Raw genomic sequence first — 25,108 nt, forward strand, 5'->3', positions numbered from 1 at the left:
AAATGAAGCCTATATAAGCCACTTCTTCTTACACACAGAGCTTTCAAAAAGGTACATAGTGGCGAGTATACTGGGACATGCTTGTGGTAACATGAAAGCAGTGGGCTTGAATCATACAAAGGCTAAACCCATTACAGGTCCAGAGGGGTCGGGCAACGCAGTACCTTGTCCCGCTCTTTCTAAACAAGACTCTAGGTGCTGCAAGCTGGAACAAAGCCTTGTAACATATACATTAAACTTTAATTGTTTTTTCTCCCCTTCACATCTCTGAAGTAGCAGCTCCTGAAACGTTAAAAAGTGTGCTAGATTTTCATGGCTGTGCCTTTGTAGAATAAAAGATATATGTGTAACAGCATAGGGGAGAAAAAAAGTCTCTGATGCTGGAGGTAGACAGTTGCTTTTCAAATTCCAAGTTTTGGTCCTTTATTTTATTCAGCAGTGAAATGCCATGAATACAGAAAATAATAACGTCTGTTACAATTCTCAACCATGACCTTCTAATGTCAGAGAACCTTTAACGTATGGACACAGTACACAGTAATGAAAAGTATCAAAAAAAGTAGTTGAATCTCAAAAAAGGAAATGAAACGAAACCAAAAATAAAAAGTTTTTCACCAATTACATAAACATATGTTTGCTACAGTCCCAATTTACTGTATACATAGGGGGATCATATTCCCAATTATTAGAGAAGGATAGCAGTAGAAAGGATACATGACTCAACTGCCAGACATAATGCTTCATAAAGTATGCACAGAGGTACAAGCAATAAATACACACATTAGGTTAAGCCTTACAGCTACGCAAAGCAGATGCAGAAAAAGCAGGTTTGCTATTCTTAGCGAGCAATGAGAGAGAAACAGTAAAAATTCAGGTAAGTCAGAAAAGAAACACTGAGATTTTTTTTCCTCTTAGAAAAAAGTCTGGTAAATTTATGGGTCCACCAACATTTTTTTTTTTTTTTACATAAGTATGCACAGTTATCAAAATACAGACAAAATCAACCCAGAAAATCCAGACAATCCTAAAATCTAGTGGAGGAGCAGATCGCAGTTCTGGAGGTCTTTCTGGTATTATGTGCAAGCAACTATTTTAGACATTTTTTTTTTACTTAATTTATACAAAACCCATGCAAATCTACAGGTAATATGCATTCTGTGGCTGACAGGTTTTATCCCTCCCAAAACAGTATATCTGAGGTAACGCACTCCTTATGCATTGTACGTACATTTAGGCCATCGTCCCGATGATGAGTTTTATTATATTCTTTTTATTGGTTCTTGGTTCCAGTCCACCAAATGATTTTTAGACATGCATTTTTTTAAAACACAATATTCCCTTACAGGTAATCTATACATTATCATTCTACAAATGTTTGAGGACAACCTATTACAATGCAAATCTTCCGTATCTTGACGCAGGGAATGTAAACGTTGGTTCGAGCCACGTCCTATGAGACAAGCGCAGTAAAGTGTAACAGCTCTTGTGGCCTTCTAATAACTCGTGCAATCTGTCATTAATTGTTCTGAATTTTGTTGTGCAGAGGTAGACGCTTTTCGAAAGCCTTTTTTGGGTAAGTGGGAGAACCCTTTTTTTTTTTTTTTTTTTTTGAAAGACGCTGCGTCCTTTTTATTTGGTGTGATAAGATTATTAAGAACGTCGTCTTCAAGTCGTTTTTGCTGACTCCAGCTCTAAGTATTGAAGGGATAAGCTTTGTTCCTGGGCCCAGTACCCTCTTGACGTGGAACTGGCGTGTGTGTAAGAGTGTGTGTTGTGTGGTGTGAGTTACATGCTGCGTGTTTGTACAGTACTGCACGTGTTCAGCTCTTACAGCCAATCCCCTCGGCTTGGCACAACGCTTGAAAACAACATATGCACAGTGTTTCCATTTTGGTCGTTACAGCACAATACAAAGCCACTCGTCGGTTTCTTTGACAGCGAACAGTTTCCGTTAACCGAAACAAGAAGGTCGACAGACCGAAAGCTCGGGGGTCTGTGTGTGTCAGCGTGTATGCTAGGCTCTGACAGGGTGCGTGTTGGTTGTTTTCTTTATCCCATAACAAGAGGAGGCAGAATTTTGTGTAACTTTGGTTTACTGAAAACAGAAATGACCATTAAAGCAACAACACTTTTCTAGATGACATTAGCTGGAAATGTAGTATCCACAAACTTTTCTATAAATACCAAGTGTGTTATAAAAAGCTGGTTGCCTATACAGAGTACACCGGCGCCAACACCGGTTGTATCTATATAGTTTCGAAGCTATGAACCACACACGAATGCGTATTTTTGATGACGTTAAAGCAAATATCACCTAGAAAAGGTTTAACTTTCCCCTTAGATATCCTCTTCTGCAATGGCTATTATTATTTGCTTTTACAATGGTAACCAAGCCATTTCATATCAACTTGAAAATTATGACTTATTTGGCTTCACTAGATATTTTTCATGTTTGGTTAGCGATGTTTTCAGTTTTCGACGCGGCCCCGGAAAAACAAAAACCGCCACGGAAATAAGACATTATTTTGACAGTCCCACTTAGAACATTACATATTCACCAGGTTAGAAAAGAAAAATAAAAATTAAAAATGTCTGATGTGTAATGCGTAACAGAAAGTAAAAAAAAAATAAAAATTAATACAACAACACAATGTTTCTGCACTTCCATTGAATACACAAATGTTTTGGTCATGATCCACTTTTACAGTTAGCTGCTCTCTACCAGTCAAATCACAAAAAAATGCCTGCAGTTCAAATATCACGTCACCTTTTTTACCTACAGTACGTCTGGCAGAAAAACTCCAAAGTGGACGTTTCTATGAGTTATCAAATTACACATCAAAATCAGCATTTATTTCCCCTCTCTCTCTTTTCTCGTGATCATCTTTGTATATAGGGCTAAATGAAACAATCCCAGAGGTTATTCGAAGGTAGTTTGCGGAACGAAAAGCTTCTCTTTGTACTAGTTTAAAGTCGCAGAAGACGGACCAAGAGGAGTTTGGTTGGTTTTCTGTCTATAAGCTATTGGCCATTGCTAGTGTTGGCTTTGGTTTCTAGCTGTTGCCTGTGACTGTTTGCAGGTAGACAAAGCTTTAGAACGAGGAGGTAAGGAGAACAGCGAGAAGGAAATTATGCGGAAATGCATTTTGTTTTTGTAAATGGTGCTTTATACAAACTATTGGTTTATCCCCCAACTTTAATTTCCAGTTTCTTTTTAACTTTTTAATCACAAACAGACTGGAAGCCAACTTTTTTTTTTTTTTTTTTTTTCTGGACAGCTGCAACAACAGTCTTGGTACCGCAGTTCTGGTGTGATTCAGGGAATGGCATTTACAGTTGGTGGTGTCTTAAAAATCAGATTTTTGGAAATTAACGATGAAAAAGAAAAAGAAAGCTAAAAAATAATATACTGGTTTTCATAATAGTAGCAACATACAGGCAGTGACACAAATTTCTGAGACTACTCCTGTGCAAATGATAACAGAGCAACAACTTGAATTGAACCAGCAATTGTCTCTAGACATTAACAACTACTGGGGGGGAGGGTTGGATTATTCACAAACATAAAACGTCTTCCTTTTTGGCAGTATATGAGGCCGCTAGCTTTTCAAACGGAACATGATTTGCTCATTTGTGTCATGTTTTTTCCCCCCCCTCATCATCCGTGAGTCCGTCATCCTTGTACTGTATGTGGCCACGCCATCTCTAATGAAATAAAGAGTTAATTCTTTTTAATCAGACATCTCATGCCTGGTTCATGTTGTTGGGGAGATCCCAAAGGGCTGCAACGAAGAGTTCCTTTGGACCGGTCTCCAATCCCGGATGCATGCTCAATAAATAGTCCCAGTGGTGAGAGAGAGACGAGGAGTTGTGAGTCCGCTGTGAGTTTGCTTGGACTGTGGAGTGGTTTCTAGTCTTGCGGGAGGTCTGTGTGAGAGAAACAGTGCGGCTGGGAGGAGGGATACGTCGACCAAAAACTGTATCCTAGTCACTCCAGGTCTTCCGATAAGTTCCCCTCCTCCAGCTCCCGGTCGTCGTCCAGCTCTGGACTGTGATTGGCCGTCGTCACCAGTGACATCGGACAGTCGTCGTCATCCATGTTGAGCGGCTCCTCCTTCACGTGAATGGGCGGCCTGGGGCACACATTGACGATAAATGTTAGATTTGTATATGGTTTATGAGAAAATTCCTGTAGCAAATAAATTACTGGCAAAATTTACAGTTAAAACAGTAAGAAAATATAGTAATGCTAATTATTATCACTATAATATTGTTTAAAAGATCGATCTTTCTGAGGTTGTAGCGGGATCAGTTTTAAAGCTAGAGTGAAGATACTGGTATCATATAAAACTATAAAACCTAATGAATTCACTGGTATCAACCATGTCATACTAGCTTGTCACGAAAGAGGTTAAATAACGCTCCGAACTTTCGCTAAATTTTGGCGAGGAAAAACTGGCATGGCCATTTTCAAAGGGGTCTCTTGACCTCTGACCTCAAGATATGTGAATTAAAATGGGTTCTATGGGTACCCACGAGTCTCCCCTTTACAGACATGCCCACTTTATGATAATCACATGCAGTTTGGGGCAAGTCATAGTCAAGTCAGCACACTGACACACTGACAGCTGTTGTTGCCTGTTGGGCTGCAGTTTGCCATGTTATCATTTGAGCATATTTTTTAATGCTAAATACAGTACCTGTGAGGGTTTCTGGACAATATTTGTCATTGTTTTGTGTTGTTAATTGATTTCCAATAATAAATATATACAGACATTTTCAAAAAGCAAGCATATTTGCCCACTATCATGTTGATAAGAGTATTAAATACTTGATAAATCTCCCTTTAAGGTACATTTTGAACAGATAAAAAAATGGGCGATTAATTTGCGGTTAATCGCGATTAACTATTTTAATCGATCGACAGCCCTATAGTTTCTGCACATGGAGTACACAATGTGGTGTTCAGCTCCCAGATAAATATTTTGTTGTATCAGAAAAGCAGGCATATAACAGCCGTTACATGCATTATCTAGTGAAAGGAACAACCATGTTGTTTGTGAGACGCTAATTCGACATGATGCCTCACGTCTACTGTAAGTAAGCGCATGAAAATTGCATGAAAAACACGGCCCCTGTAAGGCCGATAAGCTGTGATGTTCCAGACATGTTTGGCATTTAAAAGTTTACTGATGACACCAGGTTGAAATACATGAAAAAGGAAAAAAAAGAGAGGGGATGGGAAAAAAACAGGCCACATGATAAATAATGGAGAATTTCTCATCCCTGAGCCCCCTGGAGCAAAGGCAGAGGAGAGGCTTTTTTATCTAGTTAATAGAAAGCGCAGCCACTCGTTAATATGCAGGGGCTGTGCGTGTCGCTCCTCAAGAGGAAAAACCGGCAGCTAGGTTCTGCCATTAATCAACTTCAGCCCCGGCAGTTCGCTCGGACACCATGATACATGTTTTTAACTCTAAATGGATGAATATCTTTAGCCACTGTCAATAAGCGCCGGGCAGGAAGCAGCAGCGGCGCTGCAAGCAGGACGCCTCTCCCTTCAGAACAACAGAGGAGTGGGCGGAAAAAAAAAAAAGTGTTGGGCGACTAAAAAGAATAATAATGCTGTCACACACAAACAAGGCATAACATGATCTGGGGCCCTAGTCGGGGAGAGGGGTTTGTGCCACGATGATAAATCTGACAAAACCTAATTATTTCTGACACATCGGATGCATCACAAAATCCCCGTAGACTTTGAAAAGAGGAGAGAGAGAGAGGGAGAGAGAGAGAGAGAGAGGGGGAGACTTATCAAGTGGTAGTACGTTAGTTTGCGTCTCATAGCCTCTCTCCTGGGCTGCCTTCATCAGTGGGAAGGGGGGGGTGGGGGGGGGGGGCTTTGAATTTGAAAAGAATTTTTAAAAGGTACAGATGACTTTAATATTCAGAGCCAAATACTGTAAATTAATATTCTGATGTGGTGGGATGAAGAGGAGGAGGTTGATCTTAGCAGGATGCAAGTGGAGCGATGAATATTTCTGTTTCTGCCCCTCAGATTGAAGGAGGCAGCGAGAGGTTACACAAACAGAAACAACCTCTGGAAAAGATCCATTTTTATTATTAAGAAGTAAATCCAATTCTGTTGTTGTTTTGTGAAATACATAAAAAATCAGACCATTTGAATTCTTTAATGTCAGTTAATGAAATCCTTATAGGTGCTAAGAGGTCTGAGATTAAGTCCAACTAGTGCTGAAAAATGTATTTTATTTTATTTATGACTGACAAACATTCTCTGTTTCCAGCTTCTCAAATGTGGGTTCTTTTTTTTTATCATAGTAAATTGAGTTTTGGATTGTTGGACATATATTTAAAGACTAAATGATAAAACATTTGATTGCAAAAAAAACACACATGAAAATAACTGTGAACATTTGTATATTAATATACTTTCTTATGCCTAAAATATGAAACCAAGTCTTTACTAAGTCGCTCTATTTAGCATTTATAGTAGGGGTGTGCATTTGCAAGAATGTGGCGATACGATATGTATTACGATACAGGGGTTACGATTCAATATATCGCGATGTATTGCGATACTGTAAGCAAGGCAATATATCGCAATTTTTTTTAATCTAATTTTAGGAAATCTGTCATAGTATAAAGATAACAAACCATATGCATAAAATCTGAGTAAAATAAGTCTACTTTTTTTATGCAATCAGAACAGTGGGATCTGCATTTGCATTTATCCCAGTCCCTGTAACATCCAACATCACAGCACTACTTTGAGAGGGCACATACACTGAGAGGGTGCATCTCTTTGCAAATCAAATAAAGTATTGTCTGAGTTAATCTATGCAAGAAAACTATTAATTAAAAATCTATAGTGTTTTTGAGAATCGATACTTGATATTTTCTATAAGGACATTTTAATTTGTATTTGTCAAATTTTTTTTACTGTATTGTCATTTATTATCTGTTTATACACCATCCTCCACTCATGGGTGTCCACGGGATGCGTTATAGTTATTGGGAAATACACTAATAAACACTAATCTGCTTACAAAACACATTACAGATAAATGTTTATATATTTCTTAGCAAAGGTCTCCTCTCTTATTCTAATATGCAGCTCATAAAGTGTTTGTGTGGCTTTGAAGAAAAAATATGCAGGACCACATTCACAGGCCTGAGCTTTCTGACACTTTATTAAAAATATGTGGATGAGCCATTTAGTGCTTAATGGCTAGCTGCCATTATTGAGTCACTCAGGAGTAAACGCCGGACTTTGCGGTGTAATAAATATGTGGCGCTCTCTCTCTGCCTTAGTGTGTGTGTGTGTGTGTGTGTGTGTGTGCGTGCTCTCGAGGTGCCTGCTCTCACATCAATTGGAGATTAGCACCGGCAATCATGCGGAGGTATGTCAGGGATGCAAATAAGGTCATTAGTCCACGGGCCTAATGGTAGGTTGGGGGACAGGAGAGGTGGTGTGGGGATGGAGTGAGGGAGGGAGGAGGGGGGAGACGAAGGCAAGGGGTGAGGACTGAGGGGGCAATCAAAGACATTCATAACATCTCACTGTGATTCATTAACTAACACCAAAGAGGGGTGGTCACTAAATAATTTGATGTGACTGCACAAGACACAGCAGATAAAAGAAGAGTGATTTTAGTTGCCTTCATCGGCATGAAAGTTGGTTTCTAGGAATAAATGGTCAAGTTGCTAATTTGCTCACGTTGGAAACCCTGATTTTTTACAGTTGATAAGTCTTTCCTGGTGTACAGTACTACGTCTTTTACCCCTTAGGGTGTACATGAGTGTCTTGCACGTGCATACACACGAGTGCAAAACACACGAGTGCACGCACCCCAGCACGGCCTGGGGGCGATCCGGTTTGCGGTTTAAGAAGCTAGCATTAACCTTCAGACGCTGAAGGGGGAAGGAGAGGCTTGTCTAATTGTTGGATTGACTTGGTGTGGTGCCGAGGAGCTCCTCTCCTCTCCTCTCCTGAGAAAGGCCTTCAAGGTGATGTACTATTTAGTTTAGTGCTACAAGCCACTCCATTATTTAAAACAACATCCTGGCAAAAAAGCCGGTCGTGAAAAACACATTTCTTCCATTTTGAGGTTGTCGTGGCTGTGTAACGGGCAAGGCGGAGAGGGATGGATGAATGCATCTCATCCTCCGTAGTCATGTCAGTGTCGAGGCGGCGGCGTGGCCAGAGAGAGAAGAGGAAAGTCAATGCTGTCCGGTTACTAAAAGTTAAATGACCTGGGGGAGTGGTAACACTGGGATTCTGTCTGGAACTGGTGCAGATTTGCTCCACTTAACACCCCATTTCAGAGAGGGGTAAACACGTCCAAATAGATTAACGTATAGACCGTCTGGTAGGGCTAACCAAACACCGTTCTCTTCTCACAGATGGAGCCTGAGTGCATCCTTTATCCATTACAGTAGTGGTTAGCTAACGTCGGCCGACTTCGCAACATGATATTTGATGGACAGCGGACGAGTATTTTCTGTTTGTCTCGTGCTACTTTACTCACGCAGCCCTGCGTGTGACATCACAAGGCTCAGGTTGTTTCCTGAAACTCACATGAGATTAATTTTTTAACTCCATTAAAACAGAGATGGAGGGGGGGAAAAGGGGAGAGATTTTTAAAGTAATTACACTTGCTCAATATTAATAGGAACAGTCTTGCATAAAATATAGCAGCTAAACCCCTATAATGCAGACGGTGGTGTAATTAAAGACGAATGTGTAATAGAGCCTATTTATAGAAGTAGAACTAACTCCAAAACGTCAGGCTCATACCTCAGCTATTAAGCACCGTGTCACACTGAGGCTGCTTATGATACAATACATGCAGGAGACTGAACCTTGCCCTCGGGGTCGTGGCATACTGAAGAACATACTGGTACCGTGGGTTAAATATCAGGCAATTAAACTAACAAAGGGCACGAGGACAGCGAGTGAATCCAGTGTAGGAGTTGGAGGTGGAGGGTTGAACATGTGCTTGCGTTCTCAGATAGGTACTCATAAAAAATGTGAGATGTGTGACATAATTATCTCAAGGAAGGGACTGTGGGTTAAAGGATAATGAGGTCACTTTGTTGGTTTCCTATTTTCACTTGACTACTGATTTTTTTTTAATAATAATCCAATGAATTCTATTTTTTGGGAATAAAAACAGTAAATAATGAGGCCTAATTAGCTTCAGTTGCAGGGGGAATGTGCAGGAACTCACATGTGTACTGGTGGGGAGTATCCAGGGCTGCCGTGTCCGTTGGTGTCCAGGTGGTCGAGTGAGCCGTTGTAACCGTCGTGGGCGGAGTGCAACAGGTTGGGCGGGCTGCCGCTCAGCGTACCTGGGGGGCTGCAGCCCAGCAGTCCCGGCGGACTCCCGCCCAGCAGTCCGCCCGGACTCCCGCCCAAGAGTCCGGGCGGACTTACGCCCGTCAGGATGGACGGGTCTCCGCCGAGGAGGCCGTGGCAGCCCATCCCCGTGGCGCCGCTGTTCATGAGGCCGGGGTTCCCCAGCAACGGCAGGGAGGTCTCTGCCAGGGCAGCCTGAAGGAAAGCCGGTAAAAAAAGGAGAAGAAATGTGTGAAAAAGGTTGGAGAATTAGGAAGGATATGAAGGTATAATCATCTCAACAGAGTGTGTAAAGGCTAGGAGGTGTATGGAGAGAGAGAGAGGAGAAGCATAAAGAGTGATACAAGAGGAAAAAGTGGCAGCTGAGAGAATAAGAAGATTTAACACAGTAATTATTAAAACACACTTGTCTCACGCTAAAGTTTTTCTTCTGTTTCAGGCTATTTTCCCCCCGTGACACCTTGCTGACAACCACCTCCCCCCCAGCTGCCATTCATATGCCCTTGGTGTGGTGTGGCTATTAAAAAAAAAAAGAAAGTCCCCCAAAACTTTACCTCAAAATAATAAAAACTCCTGACACTTTCGCCTGCTGCGCATTAAAGTTATATACAGTGATTAAATTTTTAAAGTTTTTGCCATGAGCACCTCGCCGGCGTACACTATGAAGCCAAATCATTTATGACAGCTTAGATAAATATTAATGCACATGCCCTTGCATTTGCACATGCCACTATCAATCTAGGGGTGGCTGCCACAGCTGAAAGGAGGGGAGAAAAAGAAGGGGAGAGAAAGAGGGGAGGGGTTGCTTCCTGATTCGACCACAGGGTGGCCTTCTGAGTCTTGACGGGGGGAAAGAGAGGAAGGTGTGAGAGGAGAGATACAGGAACACACAAGCAGAGGAAAAAAACTTGCTCGCTCTTATGTGTGTGCGTACTAATGCAGGGGCTCTATTGTTCGCGGCAACCACGCTCATTCAGTCACTCATTTGGTCAATCACTCAGGCAGTAGTCTTGCCTGTCAGTCAACTAAACAGGCAGCCGGTGAGTCAGAGGTTCTTTTGAGGTGTTTGGTTTCGTACCTGTAAGCTGGCGTTTAGTGCACTTCCATAGCCAAGACTGGAGGGCAGGTTCTTGACAAGTGATGGGCTTCTGGATGTAAAGAAACACACAAAAAAGGAAATGAGTTCACACTCTGACTTGTTGTGTAGAAATTTAAACAGAAAATATATCAAATATTAGTAACTAAAGTACAAATTATAGAAGGAAGGTTATACAGTGCATGTAATTAAAGAGAGAAATGGACAGAAAAAGAGAGACAGAGTTTCAAAGAAGAGGACTGAATTTGGGCCCTCTGATTTCCTGTGATCGTCTACATGTCATTGACCTTCAGATCTAGATCTAAAGCAGCGGCGACAGACTCCGTACCCTGTGATCTTCTGCGACCTGCGTTTCTGGTACTCCATCTCGTCCACCGTCCACACCGCCCCCTTCACGTTCTCCACGCGCACAAAGCACTTGTGCAGACTGAGGTTGTGGCGCACGGCGTTCTGCAGAGAGAGAGAGAGAGAGAGACATGCGACACACACAGGTCAGAGAGGGATGAGGTAAAAAAAAAAGAATCATATTCATTCATTAACCGTCAAGAAAAAAAAAAGAAAAAGAAAAGAAGGCTTGGAAATTGATTTTTTTTTTTCTCGCATTTTGAAGAAAATTCTTAACATTCACGCACCATTGATTTAATTAGTAAAAATTGAGTGAGAGCGAATGCTCTTACAAGTCCTGCACACAGTACATATCAATCAGAGTAAGTAGGCTAAAAGGAGGTAATCAGCATAGCGAATGGCTTATGGTGGTGACAGAAGTGGTAATGCCGGCCTTGATAATGGTGATGTCAGTAACCCTTTCTGCTCCGGAAAAGCATTTCTCTTAATGGACACATCGCTTTAAAGATGACAAGAAAAAAGACAGTCATCAGGAGGCCCTTGTGACAGAGTGTGTGTGTGTGTGTGTGCGAGAATAAGGAGGATTAAGGTGAACTGTATCTGACATCTATATGTCCAAATATTCTCCGTGTGGTGTCACGTCGGGCGTTGAAGACGTGCTTACATGACACAATTATCTCTCAGAGCAGTATTTAAATTAAAACAGGATATATCTTCCGCAGCAGTGAGGTGTTTTCATTAATTACAAAAGAAAGGAAAACCTATAGAAAATAAAAGCCCTCTTATATTAATATGACCGTATGACCATAATTAAAACATGCATCAGACTCTACAAATAATAACCTTGGCTTTAATATCCCTGCCTCTCATATTTATCATCTCCCCCTAGCTTGGCTGTGTACTGCTCTTTCTCCCAAGAAAAAAAGGGATTCAAAAAAAGAGAAAAAAAAAAACTCATAAGCAGATCTCGCATCTGACCTGAAAATCCCAGGATTTGATTGATCTTAATGCCCATGGCTCTGAATATGATAATTTTAATATTAATGAGCAAATGAGCAGTTTTATTATGCATGCTATATAGTTAGAACTAATAAGCTTCTGGGTGAGAGGAAAAAGAGAGAGAGGAGAGAGGGGTGGTGGTGGGGGGGTAGATCCCTCTTTTGAGCTGATGAGACCAAGCTGAGATATTAAACTACCTTTCATTTCTTTTCTTCTTCTCTTTTTTTTTCCAAATAAAAAACAAATTCTCCCCGTTAATCAAATGACAAGCCCGCCGCTGATCATCCCTGCTAATGCTTACAGAGGGAATTGCGGATGTAAATAGATCACCTTGGTTATTGTGCGGGGCCGGGACACTAGACATTTCTAATGTCAGTGTGATATCTTTGTATCACAGGAAAAACGGAGCAGGAAAACATTTAAAAAAACGCCACATATGCATTGCTGTTGTGTTGTTTTGTTGCCCACAAAACCCTCTGAGAACATATCTTCTCATAACATTATTACGCAGCAAAACGTGGCGCGTACTGTACCCAACAAAACTGGAAAAGGGCACCGATCTTTTTTTTTTTTTGCATGCCCTCCCTGAATTGGTGATCACACGCCCATGTGCTCATTTGCATCCCAAATCCAAATTAATTCACTTTGCTAAATCTAGTGCTGTGCGCCACGTCTCGCATGCTGATGAGCGCCGCTGGTTGGAGTTTTCCCTCCAGTCCTTCTCGTGCAGCCACAAAGGCTAAAGGCGGCTAACGGATGACGCGCGCGGGGGGATAAAACACACTGAAGACGCTCGGGCGGAGGCTTTCTTTATCAGCAGGCGGACACACTTCTAGGTTGAAAGCATGTGCTGCGGGAAAGACATTTTTTACTATCTTTGTGTAGGAGGACAGGACAATAAAGTTGTAGGGACAGATATACAAATGGGCCCTTTTGTGTGGGTAAATAAAGAGTGCTCCCGCCATGACAGGCCAATTCTCACTTTCCTCCCTGCTTTAGTTCCACATGAACACACCCTTAACCCCTCTCTTAGACACAGTTTAGATGTGTGTGTGTGTACATGTGCATCTTTGGCCTACACCCCCCTCCTGTTCCCTTCACACAGCTGAGAGCTGGTTAACAGGCAAACAGCCATCTTTCTTCCTAATTAACCAATGATATGCGCGGGAAGGTGGTTTCGGGAGTAGGAGGTGGGGTGTCTCCTTTAACAAAAGGTGCTGATGATGGAGTGGCTGCTGTATAATTAGTGCATCGCGGCCCCTCTCCTTCTCCGCGCCGAGCCGCCCGCTATTAATTGCACCAAATTAGAAAACGATATCTGAGGCAGAATAATTCCTTCGGCTGTCATTTTCCAAACAGAAAAGGCGGAATGGCGGAAAAAATAAATAAAAGGGGGAAGAATGGGCTCTATTGAAGAGAAAGGTTAGGGAAGAAGGGGGGTGCTGGGTAAATATATGCTTTCTTAAGGTTCTGACTCCGGCGAGAGGAAGGAGTAGTCTTTACGGTGGAGGGAGTGAAAGGGCACAGCGAGGTTGGGAGGGTGGAGGGTTCATCAAGGTTACCTTCCAAGTTGCGGCGTTGCGTCTGAAGTAGGCGAACGTGCGCGTGAACCAGCTGTAGATTTCATTAAGCGTTAACTGCATGTCGGCAGAGTCCATGATAGCCTGAAATGAGATGACATCAAATAATGGTTTACTAACGAGACCGTGCAACACACACACACACGGCGACGGATTGAGAGAGCTGCCACGATTCATGCAGCAATTAATTTTAATCTAATCAGGCAAAGTTAATTTATTTCCCACTCACCTGTCTTATGAGGGTTGCATAAGTAAATGGCGGTCTGACATCTGCGTTCTTATAAAACTCGTAGTTTGGGGCAATCTCTGGAAAAATAAATACTGTGTCACCACCTGAAATAATTGGTAAATTTTTATTCCTTTAGGTATTGCATTTATTCAAGGTTTCATCAAATTAACAGTGGGGGAGAGACAGAAAGGGGAGAAGGGGGGAGAAAAAGAGGGTGGGTTGGGTGGGGGGGTTAGAGGGGGCACATCAAATCAGCATTTTCTATGTCTAACAAAATGCATTTTTAATTAATCTCTCTCGTGAGAGATCTTAAACACTAATACAGCCATAAAATGAGATCCGTGTAGTTAGTTAGGCTGAAGTTGAATAATTTATACGTCTTCACGCTAAACACAGAGAGAGTAAATATAAACATCAAAGACGGACCGTTTAAAATGCAAAGCTTAATACATGGCATGTCTTAATGTAATAAATATTGTATTTTTTTTTCCACCATTATTTGAACTTAATTAACATTCATGTAATATTTATGCACAGAGGAAGTTCTTGTCTATTTACATATAGAGTGATTAAACAGAGGCTTGCTTTTAGAAACCAGCCAGACGTCTCACATTGGTAAGACCAACAAGCCTGTGTGTGTGTCTGTGTGTGTGTGAGTCTGTGTGTGTTAAAAAAGAAGTGCTACAACACCATTATGGGTTACTATTAATAGTGCAGTGTTCAGAGTTGAGGTTTTCACATGTAATTTGCAATTTCAACATTATAATGTCATTCAATTTGAATAGAAATTCAGTTTAAAAAGCAAAAAAAAAAAATGTGTTCGGGACTGAATTTGAATTCAAGTCAAATCAGTGACACAATTCAGACACAGAATCAGAACGTGAGCGAAATTAAAGGTCTTATTGATAACATTTTTATGTAGATGAATATTTAAAAAAATAAATAATACATCCACAGAGCCTTTGTGCTGAATAAAAGTATGGCTTTTCCTGAAAAAAAATATTATGATTGTGAATTAATCATTTAAAAAAATGTTGGCGGGTCCAAAATGAATGTGTTGTTTATCTCTGTGGAAGATATGTGACGTTTGGTTCCCACTTCAACAAGGCTTGTGACGTTGGTGTCAGGTGGTATCTCTGGGTCGTCAGTTAGTGTGGAGAAAAACTGCTGAGATTGACAGTAAGTGTCTGGCAACGACTTGTTGTGAAGTGAATATAATGGAACGGGGGGAGGGAGAATGCGACATCTAGTGGCTCAATGTTATCAATAGCACCTTTAGCATCTAATACCCCAATGTCAAAAGACTTTTACGTTGCCTTTTTCAGAGGGATTCTCACGCAATCAAACAGATTGTGAACTGCTTGAAAGTGAGTCATGTGTGTGTGCTGCTGAGTGAACATATTTTTCTGTGTCGTGTTCAGCGCTGAGTAGTTGGTCCTACCTGACGACAGAGGCATGGAGTATTTGTCCGAGTGGCGTCTGCGCATGGCTCCCATGCCGGGGACGTTTGCTCCTCCCAGTACCGACGGCACCTGGGGCATGGCGGACATGGGTGTGATGGGTGCTGTGGGCGTGGTGGGTGTCTGAGGTAAGTTGGGGGGCGACGCCGAGGGCATGTTCTTGGACATGGTGACGCTGGACACCAAGTTAAGCTGTGGGGTGGAGGAAGATAGAGGGAAAGAGACAGATACAAGTAGTAGAGAGAGAGAGAGGGAGAGAGAGGAAAGCATTATTTTGTGGTTCGTCTGACAGAGCCGAGTGTCTGCTCTCCTCCTCCTCTAACACAGCTGTGTTTCCACTAACAAGGCTCGTGGAGAGGAGCCAGCCCATCTCCACTAATTACAACCACCAAATTGTATCATAAGAATTCTAATTAGAGCATGCTGTTCAAGATTATCCAACGATCAGCCTCCGTGTTATCCCAGCCCCATCTCTCTTTATCTCTCTATTTATCACTCCCTCCCTCCTTCTCCGTCTCCCCCACTACAACCACCCATAATCCTTCCACGCCGAAGCAACGAGCTGCTAAAAACCGTGGTCGCTGTCGGTGTGAATTGGACTACAGGGGGTTTATCTGAGCCTGGTCCGACCCAACTCATGACATTATGTTCCACTTTGGTATGAAAGGGTGAACCTAAGCTACTATTGTGACCCTGTTGTAATAGATATTGGCAGCCAAAATCCTGCTATCATAAGTGGAACCAGTGAGAGTGTAATAATGCTGCTACTGTATATAAACCCAGTTGATCGCACATTCATACAAGACTAATACTGATCAAACTGATCACACAGATCACAATTCATACAGCGATATTTTGCGTGGCGATATTGTATCGATACACGAACGTCAAGTATTGATCTTTTATTATATAAACTATTAACCGCTTAACAATCCGGTAGCTATTCTGTCTTTCAGATGTTGTAGTTGGCTCAGTCTTAAAGCTAGAGTAAAGATACTGGTATCATATGAAACTAGAAACCCTGAGGAATCCATTGGTACCAACCATGTCATGTTAGCTTGTTGGGAAGAATGCTAAAAAAACGCTCAAAATGTACGCAAAATTTTGGGCGAGGAAAAACCGGCATGGTCATTTTCAAATGGGTCCCCTTGACCTCTGACCTCAAGATATGTGAATGAAAACTCTGAGATGAACAACTGTATCTTATTAGATAAAACAGATGTTGACCGACTGCATAATTTGCAGTTGAAAAAAGGTAATAAATCACAATATATCTTTTCACAATACTCAATATATCACAAAATGCGCACAATAAGATTGCATCGTGACTTAAGTACTGTGATACTATCGTATCGTAGAGCCTCTGGTGATTCCCACCCCTATAAAATATCATAAACAACACAACTGGAAGTCATTATTACAGTTATGATTGATTTATCCCCCCCTAATCCAGTGAGACTTCCAGTGCATGAGGAAGTAGAACAAGTAGTAGAAGTTCATGTTCTTTCTCTAAGGTAGAGGAGACAGCGATGGTGACTCCAGACACACTCCCATTCACTCTGTCTCTGTCTCCTCCACTCCTTCAACATTAGGGACCAGAGAGCGCTAAGTCACCTCTGGCACGAATGCCAACTGTGCTTTCGCTAATCGTCCGGCTTTTTTTTTTTTTTTCTCCACCACTTTTGCGTTTGCTCTGCCCAAATCTCATGTGAGAGGCTCTAACCGACTGGAAAATTCCTAACTGACCTTTTAGTCTCCGCGCTAATTTAGTTGGAATGGTAATGACATCGTTACATATTCAAACCAAATTGCCTTAATTGTGAGTCCACAAGTGGAATGCATTCGATGCGAGGAGTTTTGAATTAAAAGCGACTTGAAAGGAGGGAGGGAATGGAAAGGGGGCCGAAGGCGCTGAAGGGATGGAGAGGAGCGAGGGCTGAGGAGTGAGGAGGTATCGGCGGTCATTTGAGGCATGTGTTGATAAATACGATGAAATGTCAAGTTTGAGAGACTCCGGTGGATGTAGGTTTTTTCAGATGATAATTATATGCCCACTTAGCTGTAATGAGCTGCTACAGTGATGGGCTGGGACAAGGGCTGGCTGCATATACAGTACAGGCCTCTGCTGAGTACAGTTAGGGAGTTATGGAAAGTCTATACATCTACATATCAATAGGTCTGATTGATTATACACATATCTACCTAAAACCATTACTAAAGCCACATTGTTTTTAGCAAACTAATAATTATGTTTATTCCCTGCGTCCTGCTACATGCACTAAACCAGACACTGAACTGTGAAACACCAACAGCATTTTTCCTCAAACACTCACATACCGTATGGCTCAAAATATGCAAACTAAATTCAAAATAAACGCCTTCGTGTGTGCGTACGGGCATGTATATTTATAATGTTAAAACATAATTTCCTGTTCCTTTTTGCCGCCTCTTCACCTACGAGACACGGCAACAAGCGTGACATGTTTGCAGGCATGCAATCCCATTTTTTTTTTTTTTTTTTGCAAAATAGAATTGATTACAGTCAAACGGGTGGAGGAGTGAGCACTTTGTCGCCACTCGCTCATCTGAATACACACTCAAGGTTGAGAGAGAGAAAGAGAGAGAAAGAGAGAGAGAGAGAGAGATCTTATTATTCAGAACTTGCAGCCTTGCTAACTTTGATTCTCATCCATCCATGGCATGGCCAAAAGGTAGCATTTAATGAAGTGCGATTCAGAGAATAAATGGGGTCATATTGGAGACAGTGCACCGGTGTCTTGTATTCGTCTGGCACTGGTTCTTCGTGGGTTTGACTAATGAAAAAATAGGACTTATTTTCCAGCCCTGATGGGCTAACACAGACTACTCATATTTATCAAATGTCTCGGCTGTTTCTACTGGCTGTAAATCCATGCTGCCATTTCAAATCCACCAACCATCTCTCTTTTGTTATGTCACTTTTGGTACACACACATGCTGAATCTTCGTCTTACCTCCCCTTAAAAAAACAGGGGGAGCCTTAAAACTGAGGACTTAACTGTTCGTTTAAGAATTCTGTCTGAATTGCCCCCACCATCAAATGCAATTAGCTGCTCTTTCATGTGTGCTTTATGTAATGCAATACTTCATTAGCATCATTCATTCATATTCAGGCATGGATTATAGGCTGCAAATTCTTTATTGGACGAGATGGAACCAAGCTGCTGGAGTTTTGAAGATTAAAAAAAAAAAAGCTACAGAGAGAGAGAGAGAGAGAGAGAGAGAGAGAGAGAGAGAGAGAGAGAGAGAGAGAGAGAGAGAGAGAGAGAGAGAGAGAGAGAGAGAGAGATTGAATAATAAAAAGGGAGTTTGATTCCTGATGGAATTATGGGATAATTATGCTATCTTGTGATTATCTACATTCTGTGATGAGAGGTGATGAGGAAAATTATTCTATTGAAAGTAGGCACTTACTAAGCAGCAGAAACACGCTAACAATGTTTTGCTCTCAAATATTTCAAAACGTCTAAAAACGGGAGAGAAATAATGTTTGCAAAAATGTATCATCTTAATATTAAATTCAAATACTGTGCTGGGGGAGAAATGCATTTGTAATCATTCCATCTAAAAGTAAAAGGCAAAGAGAGAAAAAAATAAATAAATCATTTTCCCTTCTTGTATGACCCACAATTTTGGATTTCTGGAACCAATTTCAGCAGCACTGCGGGTATTTACGTCAACATCACATCATCTTCTACCACTCAGCTGTAATTTTCAGGTGTTTGTTGTTAAAATGACATATCTTCTCCGCTCTCATTCCACTTCTGAGTGCTGCTGCAGCCACCGAGCCAAACAGTCATCAGCAGCCAACAGGTTGTTTTGGCTATTATATCTATCACAAAGAAATGACCCTGCATTTTAGCCAAGGACTCCGGCTCTGCCATCTAATACACCTCGCAAACTCTATTGTCCCTCTCGTGGCGCACAATACCTGATAAGAGGCAAGATATAACTCGGTGTTACAAAAATCCCATTCTCCCCCCCTTTCATCTTCTGTCACTCACTCGGCACAACTGCTATGTGCTTAAACTGGTCATTTTCTGTGTGCGTTTGCAGCCCGAGGCTGTTTACGGCGGGCAGAGCAATATGCACTCACTGGTTTGGGAGATGACTTGGGTTCCGAGGGCCGCATGTGCAAGTGGGCCATCATCGCCTGAAGACGCTCACGTTCTTTAGAAAGCTGTTAAGAGAAGAAGAAGAAGAAGAGAGTATATTAGAGTGGATTAAAGGAGAGGAAAAAAGGATGAAAATAAAGAATATGAGACATGAGATTGGAGTGAGAAGACAGAAAGAAAGAAGAGGTTTCATATGAACCAAGCAGTTCTTCTGGTGATGAAAGGAGAATAAGAGAGGCTTGGGGGGTGGGGGGTGGGGGGAGAGGGGGCACACAGGTCAGGCTAAACAAATAGCATTTCATCTTTTTGTCAATAGCAAAAATTTAGGTCAGCGAGACTCTGACAGTAACAAGCTAGTCGGGCCATAAATTAGGTGGTCCTGAGTGTCTGCTCAAAGTCCTGTGGACACTGTTAGGGGGATGGAGCGCAGCCAGCAGCTGCTGAGAGGTGAAGGGGTCTTCCAAACAGGGTGCCAGGCGGCCCCGCCTCCCCGGTCCAGTTAGTGGCCCCGGCCATCGCCTATCATCAATCTAATTCACAGGGAGTGACAGGGACTGGACCGTGCGAAAGGACCCCCACACACCCTTAATATACACCCAGAAACACACAGGGAAACAGACAAGCAAGTAGGCGTACACACACACTAACACACACACAGAGGTGCACGCATACACAGAGCTGGGCCTCATTACTAGTGACGGCTCTCTCGGAAAAAAAGAGAGGAAGAGAGGGATGGTGGGAGTAAGGAATGAAAGAAAAAAGGGGGGAAAGAGGAGACAGGACAGACAACACAAGTGCACTGTAATTGGTCACACTGTAAAGCTTCAATAGCTTTTGTGTTTCAATGAAAAACAAAAAAATGAAATAACATAAATCCTTTTTTTTTTACAAGCCAACAGAATTTATTTACTTTTAAGACCAGATGCCTAACAATTAAATACAAACTGTTTATCAGAGCAGAAAATAAGTATGTGCGGGAGGAAATGCTTGGTTGCAAGCAGGCCTTAGGACTCTGGCAGAGAGCAAGTCTTTATAATGTACACCCTTTTGCATCATATTCCTAATATTTAGTAGTAGTAGAGTATTTATATCTGACCCAAAAATATGCTGCCGTGCACAGCGTGCTGGCCTGGTTTCAACTGGCAGACTGACTATTTCCAGCTGGCACTTTCTTTCTAGTTTAAAAACATACGTATCTTATTTGTTTCTAAAGGAAGAGGAGCGCTTGTCGGCAGTGCTGAGTAATAATGTCGCTCAATCAGCGCTCTCATTATCTAGCCAGCATGACTTCTTAATAAGGTCACGCTCCACCTACTGAAAATAGTTCCCTCCTTTTGAGCTTTCTTCAGGTGCAAAGTGCAGTTAATTAACACAGCAGACCGGGAGATGCGCTCGTTATTAATTGGAAAGAAGAAGAGAGGAGAAAAAAAAAAGGAAAGCAGAGGAAAATAAAGCGCACGCTTAATTCAATTAAAACAGCCATAATGGCTTTCGTTGTAAGGCCCGAGGATTCCTTTGTTTAGTGGCTTTGTTGAATTCAGCAGGTCCTGCTTGTCTGGAAGTATTAAGCAGACCACAGTGTGGCCTTTTTCTCTCACTCACGTAACTTTGCAAAAATTTTGTTTTGACTGGATGATAAGTGACTTAAATGAGTTCGCTATAGGAGAATGTGACAATGGTGAAAATGTAACAATACATATAGCTTTGTTCCAACTCTTGCTCTTTATTACTTGACAGGAAACTTACTTGTATTTCCAGCTGCTGTACGACTTGCATTTGGACTCTACACTGGGCTGTGCTCCGGTCATCGAGGGCGTGTTCACTGTTTAGGTGCCTGGAGACAGAGAGAGAGAAAGATGTTACACACCAACTTTAAAGGGGACCTACTGTATCGTGCTCATTTTCAAGTGCATTATTGTATTTTAGGTTTCTAGTAGAATGTGTTTATATACTTTAATGCTCAAAAAACGCTTTACTTTTCTCATACCGGCTGTGCTGCAGCACCTCTTTTCACCCTCTGTCTGAAACGCTCTGTTTGATCTCCTGCCCCGCATCCCGAAAAAGCCCAGTCTGCTCTGATTGGTCAGCAGGCCCATTCTGTTGTGATTGGTCAACCCGAACCAAACTCTTCTGACTCAGCACCAGCTCCGCTCTAACTAGCTTTGTTTGAGGACGTGCCAAACTAGCCGTTATGCAAATGTGTTACTTGGTGACATCACCACGTTACGTAAAGGAAAAGGCGGGACTTAAATCGAGACGTTTCAGGTGTGGATATATAAAAATAACTGGATACAGCTTTTGTTGTTGCTCAGTGGCACATGAAGCCAAAATGGCTCGACTGCCGAGTGATAAAGTACCCGGATCATCCGGCACATCTTTCGCGCCCCTTGGGTCCATAGACCAGGTGCAGTAGTGATTTCTTTAACTCCGCCTCGCAGCCCTCGCTCCAGCCTCGGTCTGGGGTTCATTCACATGAATATAGGAAGGGAAATAACTCTGGATTTGGCTATTAGTGAATTTTACTTTAAGGACCTAATGATTTAAATAAGGGCTATTCAAGTGTTCGTACTGGGAAATTGATTTACCTCCCAATGTAAGTCTATAGGAAAAAGTATTTTTGGGCCCAATGGCATCACTTGATGGACACGGAAGTTGTAGTACCCCCGTTTGGCCACTACGAAAAAATTTGCTTCACAGCCTGGCGCTCTTCCTGGAGGCTTGGTTTCAGGCAGTTCAGAAGCAGTGTTTCTGTAGGGGAGAGTAACTCCCTTTGGCGTGTACTTTGGGCTTTGTAACTTTGCAGGCCTTTTACATGCATAAAACTATTTAACACACTAAAGGAAAGGGGATAAGCACAAAAGTATAATAGGTCCCCTTTAAAATCTATTAAACATGTCAAAGCTAGCAGAAGAGAGAGAGCTATTCATGTCCACCATTATCAAAAATTGTGGAGGATAATAATTACAGTATCAACTTCACCACTGTTTTTTGTTTTAATGATAATATTTCTATACTGGGGCAATCATCTATAGGATACTGTTAGGAAACCATTGTTCCACTGTGAAATGAGGTAATTAGAAGTAACATGACGGTGTGTGTGGTGCCATGTTTAACATGACAATGGGCCTGCGCCAGTTTAGATGGCTAACTTCAGCGCCGCCACCCCGAGCGCTGCTTTCTACAGAGAATAAAAGATGCCAGCCCAGCAGAACGGCTTTGTCTCCTTCGTTTACCGAAAACAATACACACAATTTAACACCGGCAACATTTGACACACAAAAGCGACTGAAGGTGCATTATCCAGCAGCAGCAGCAGCAGCAGCAGCGGCGGCAGCGGCAGACATATTAAATGTATCTGGTTGTGTTCGCCTCATTAGAAGAAAAAAGGCAGCCAGACAGCCATAACAGTCAATGAGGGTTTTTTGTCTTGATTGGATTTCGTCTGTGGGACACAAAAGGAGCCCCACCATTAAGATAGACCTTTATTCCTGGTAAAGCACACATATGCACGCACACATACGCACAAATATGGGGCGAAAAGGGGTTTCTAAAGTGTTGTGATGCTGGGTAATGAGCCTCTATCTAAATGATCATTGGTGACAAACTCACAAAGCAAGCTTTGAGGAGGCATGCTTATGAAATGCCAGAGCTGCCACTTTATCTCCAGTAATTATAGGTTAGCTTGCAGACCCTTCAATGATCATTTACAGCGCTGCCTCCAGTGCATTAGAGGGAGTACAAAATCTCTCTCTCTCTCTCTGGCTTTATCTAAGAACACACACACACACACACACACTCGCTTACATTATCATGAACTCACACAAACACTGATTGGCACACACACACTCCCACCACATATTCCCCCTCACTTCTTGTTTATCTGCAAACGTGCAAAACAAGAACTCATCGAGCCGGATTCTTCCGGCCTGCCAATCAAAAGCTGAATAGAACATTTGTAATCACAATAGCTCTGTACCTTTCAATTACGCCGCGCACATTTTTAAAACCATTCCATCCAGACTTTTTGTAGGTCTAATGCTCAGAAATGTTTCATTATAAATCAGGAATGAGGTAGCATTAAGAAAAGAGGGTGGGAGGGGTGGGTGGGAGTGGGATGGATGAGGGATAGCGGCGGAGAGAGAGAGAGAGGGGAGGGACGAACTGGTTGGATTTCTCCAGCCCTGTGCCTAATTGCTGTTTCAGAATGCGCATGCAAAAAAAGGGGGCATTACATTAATCATTTAATCACGTCCCTCGCAGGATGAGGGAACTAATGTTGCAAATACCCTTTTCATTTCACTGCCCATAATGCTATCTTATGCACTTGATGTATGGCGTGTGTCATGAATTACAGCTGCTTCAAAAGCACAGAGCGGGCTGCTCGCTGTCCCTGAAGATACCTCATTACAAAAAAAAAAAAAAAGAGGAGGGGGGGATGAAAAAATCTTTATTAAGTTTGCCTCTCATCTACAAGCAGCTTGTTTTTCTTAGATTTTTGTCAATGTGTGTGTGTGATTGTGGGAAAGGCCTCTCTTCCAAACGCTCGCACCTTCCACCGCTGGCCAGTTAGTGAGGCGATTACAGGCAGATTACTACATGCGTTTATGAAATATTCAAATGGCAGCATGTCCTACTGTGCATTAATAATGCCACACAAAGACAAAAGAGGAGGAGGAGGAGGAGGGGGGATGACACACAGACGGGCAGACAGAAAACAATAATGAAAGAACACCTTATTTACTGAGATGTGGGTGGAATGGTACTTTGAGTTTGTCTCCTCTTCGTCTCTAATTACATAAAATCCCTTTAACTCTCGTCTCCTATTTCATCTCCCTCCGTCCCTTCTCTCTTGTGTGATTTGTTTCTGATCCTTTGCTGCCTTTTTGTTTGCCTGTAATTTATAAACAAATCTAAATAATGTGTAGGTGAAAAATGAACTAAATGAAGAAAAAAGAGGAGTTATCTTAACTGTAGCATCCTTTTTAAGAGGTATAGGTGGAGGATATACACATCTTCGCCCATCAGGCCTGGCTGCCTCCTGTTTATGTTTACTGTTCGTGCCTCAGATTAGAGGAACATTGATTTCTGCCTTGAAGAGGGAATTACTCGTGTGATGAAGAGACCGTGTGTGAACAGGGAGGAAAGGATGGAGGATGGAAGATGGAGATGGAGATGGAGAGATGTAGCAAAGAGAGCAAATAAAGAGACAAAGAGAGTGATAAATAGAAGGAGAGGGGGGTGGGGAGAGGGAGGGAAAGGTGAGACTGATTTATTTTTTATTGGATGCTACAGTTTCTTCTTCTCTCTTAAGAGAAGGGAACAAAACATCTCAAAGGTTTTCCCCCCACAGCTGTGTGTATGAATATGTATAGGCCATCAACGTCCACTAAGGGCCCAATAATAAATCTACTCAGGCCAACGTATATGGATGGTACACTTGTGCTAATTGTCTGTGTGTATTATCAGGGGTTTGCGAAAGGCCCAGCAGAGAACGGCGAGTTAGGCCCCCAAACTGTCTGCTGGACACGTGACACACACAGTCAATGTATACACACACACACACACACACAAAGAGAAGACGCGCTGTACACCTACTGGAATGCATAAACAAGCGCATATACACACACTCACACACACACACACACACACACACACACACACACACACACACACACACACACACACTCTCCCCATGGTGGTGGTGCATAAGTAATGCCCTCCGTTTTAAAGGTCTTGTCACAGTGCGGCAGACATGTGGAGGGGTAGAGTAGAGGGGAGCTCAGCTATCCAGGGGCCAGGGGCCTGCCTGCCTGCCTCCACAGTGGATATGTGTGTGTGTGTGTGTGTGTGTACATTACATAGAGACGAAGAA

The 25,108-nt window shown here is 42.2% G+C and overlaps 1 protein-coding gene across 9 annotated transcripts in view; it reads right to left on the reverse strand.

The window, feature by feature from the left end:
* Positions 1-394: 394 nt before the first annotated feature.
* foxp2 (forkhead box P2) overlaps positions 395-25,108 on the reverse strand; it is a 109,869-nt gene continuing 85,155 nt past the window's right edge. For 7 of the 9 annotated variants that reach the window (XM_074625225.1, XM_074625230.1, XM_074625228.1 and 4 more), the window contains 9 exons: positions 20,983-21,070; positions 19,218-19,301; positions 15,064-15,274; positions 13,623-13,726; positions 13,376-13,477; positions 10,798-10,919; positions 10,452-10,521; positions 9,246-9,568; positions 395-4,133 (listed from right to left, as the gene is read on the reverse strand). In XM_074625225.1, coding sequence (XP_074481326.1) covers positions 3,989-4,133; positions 9,246-9,568; positions 10,452-10,521; positions 10,798-10,919; positions 13,376-13,477; positions 13,623-13,726; positions 15,064-15,274; positions 19,218-19,301; positions 20,983-21,070 — 1,249 coding nt within the window. In that variant the 3' untranslated portion in view covers positions 395-3,988. The remainder of the gene's footprint in view (positions 4,134-9,245; positions 9,569-10,451; positions 10,522-10,797; positions 10,920-13,375; positions 13,478-13,622; positions 13,727-15,063; positions 15,275-19,217; positions 19,302-20,982; positions 21,071-25,108) is intronic. The other 2 variants (XM_074625227.1, XM_074625229.1) reach the window with 1 other exon arrangement.

This window comes from Sebastes fasciatus, chromosome 23 (assembly GCF_043250625.1).
Source record: "Sebastes fasciatus isolate fSebFas1 chromosome 23, fSebFas1.pri, whole genome shotgun sequence".
NCBI classification, from domain to species: Eukaryota; Metazoa; Chordata; class Actinopteri; order Perciformes; family Sebastidae; genus Sebastes; species Sebastes fasciatus.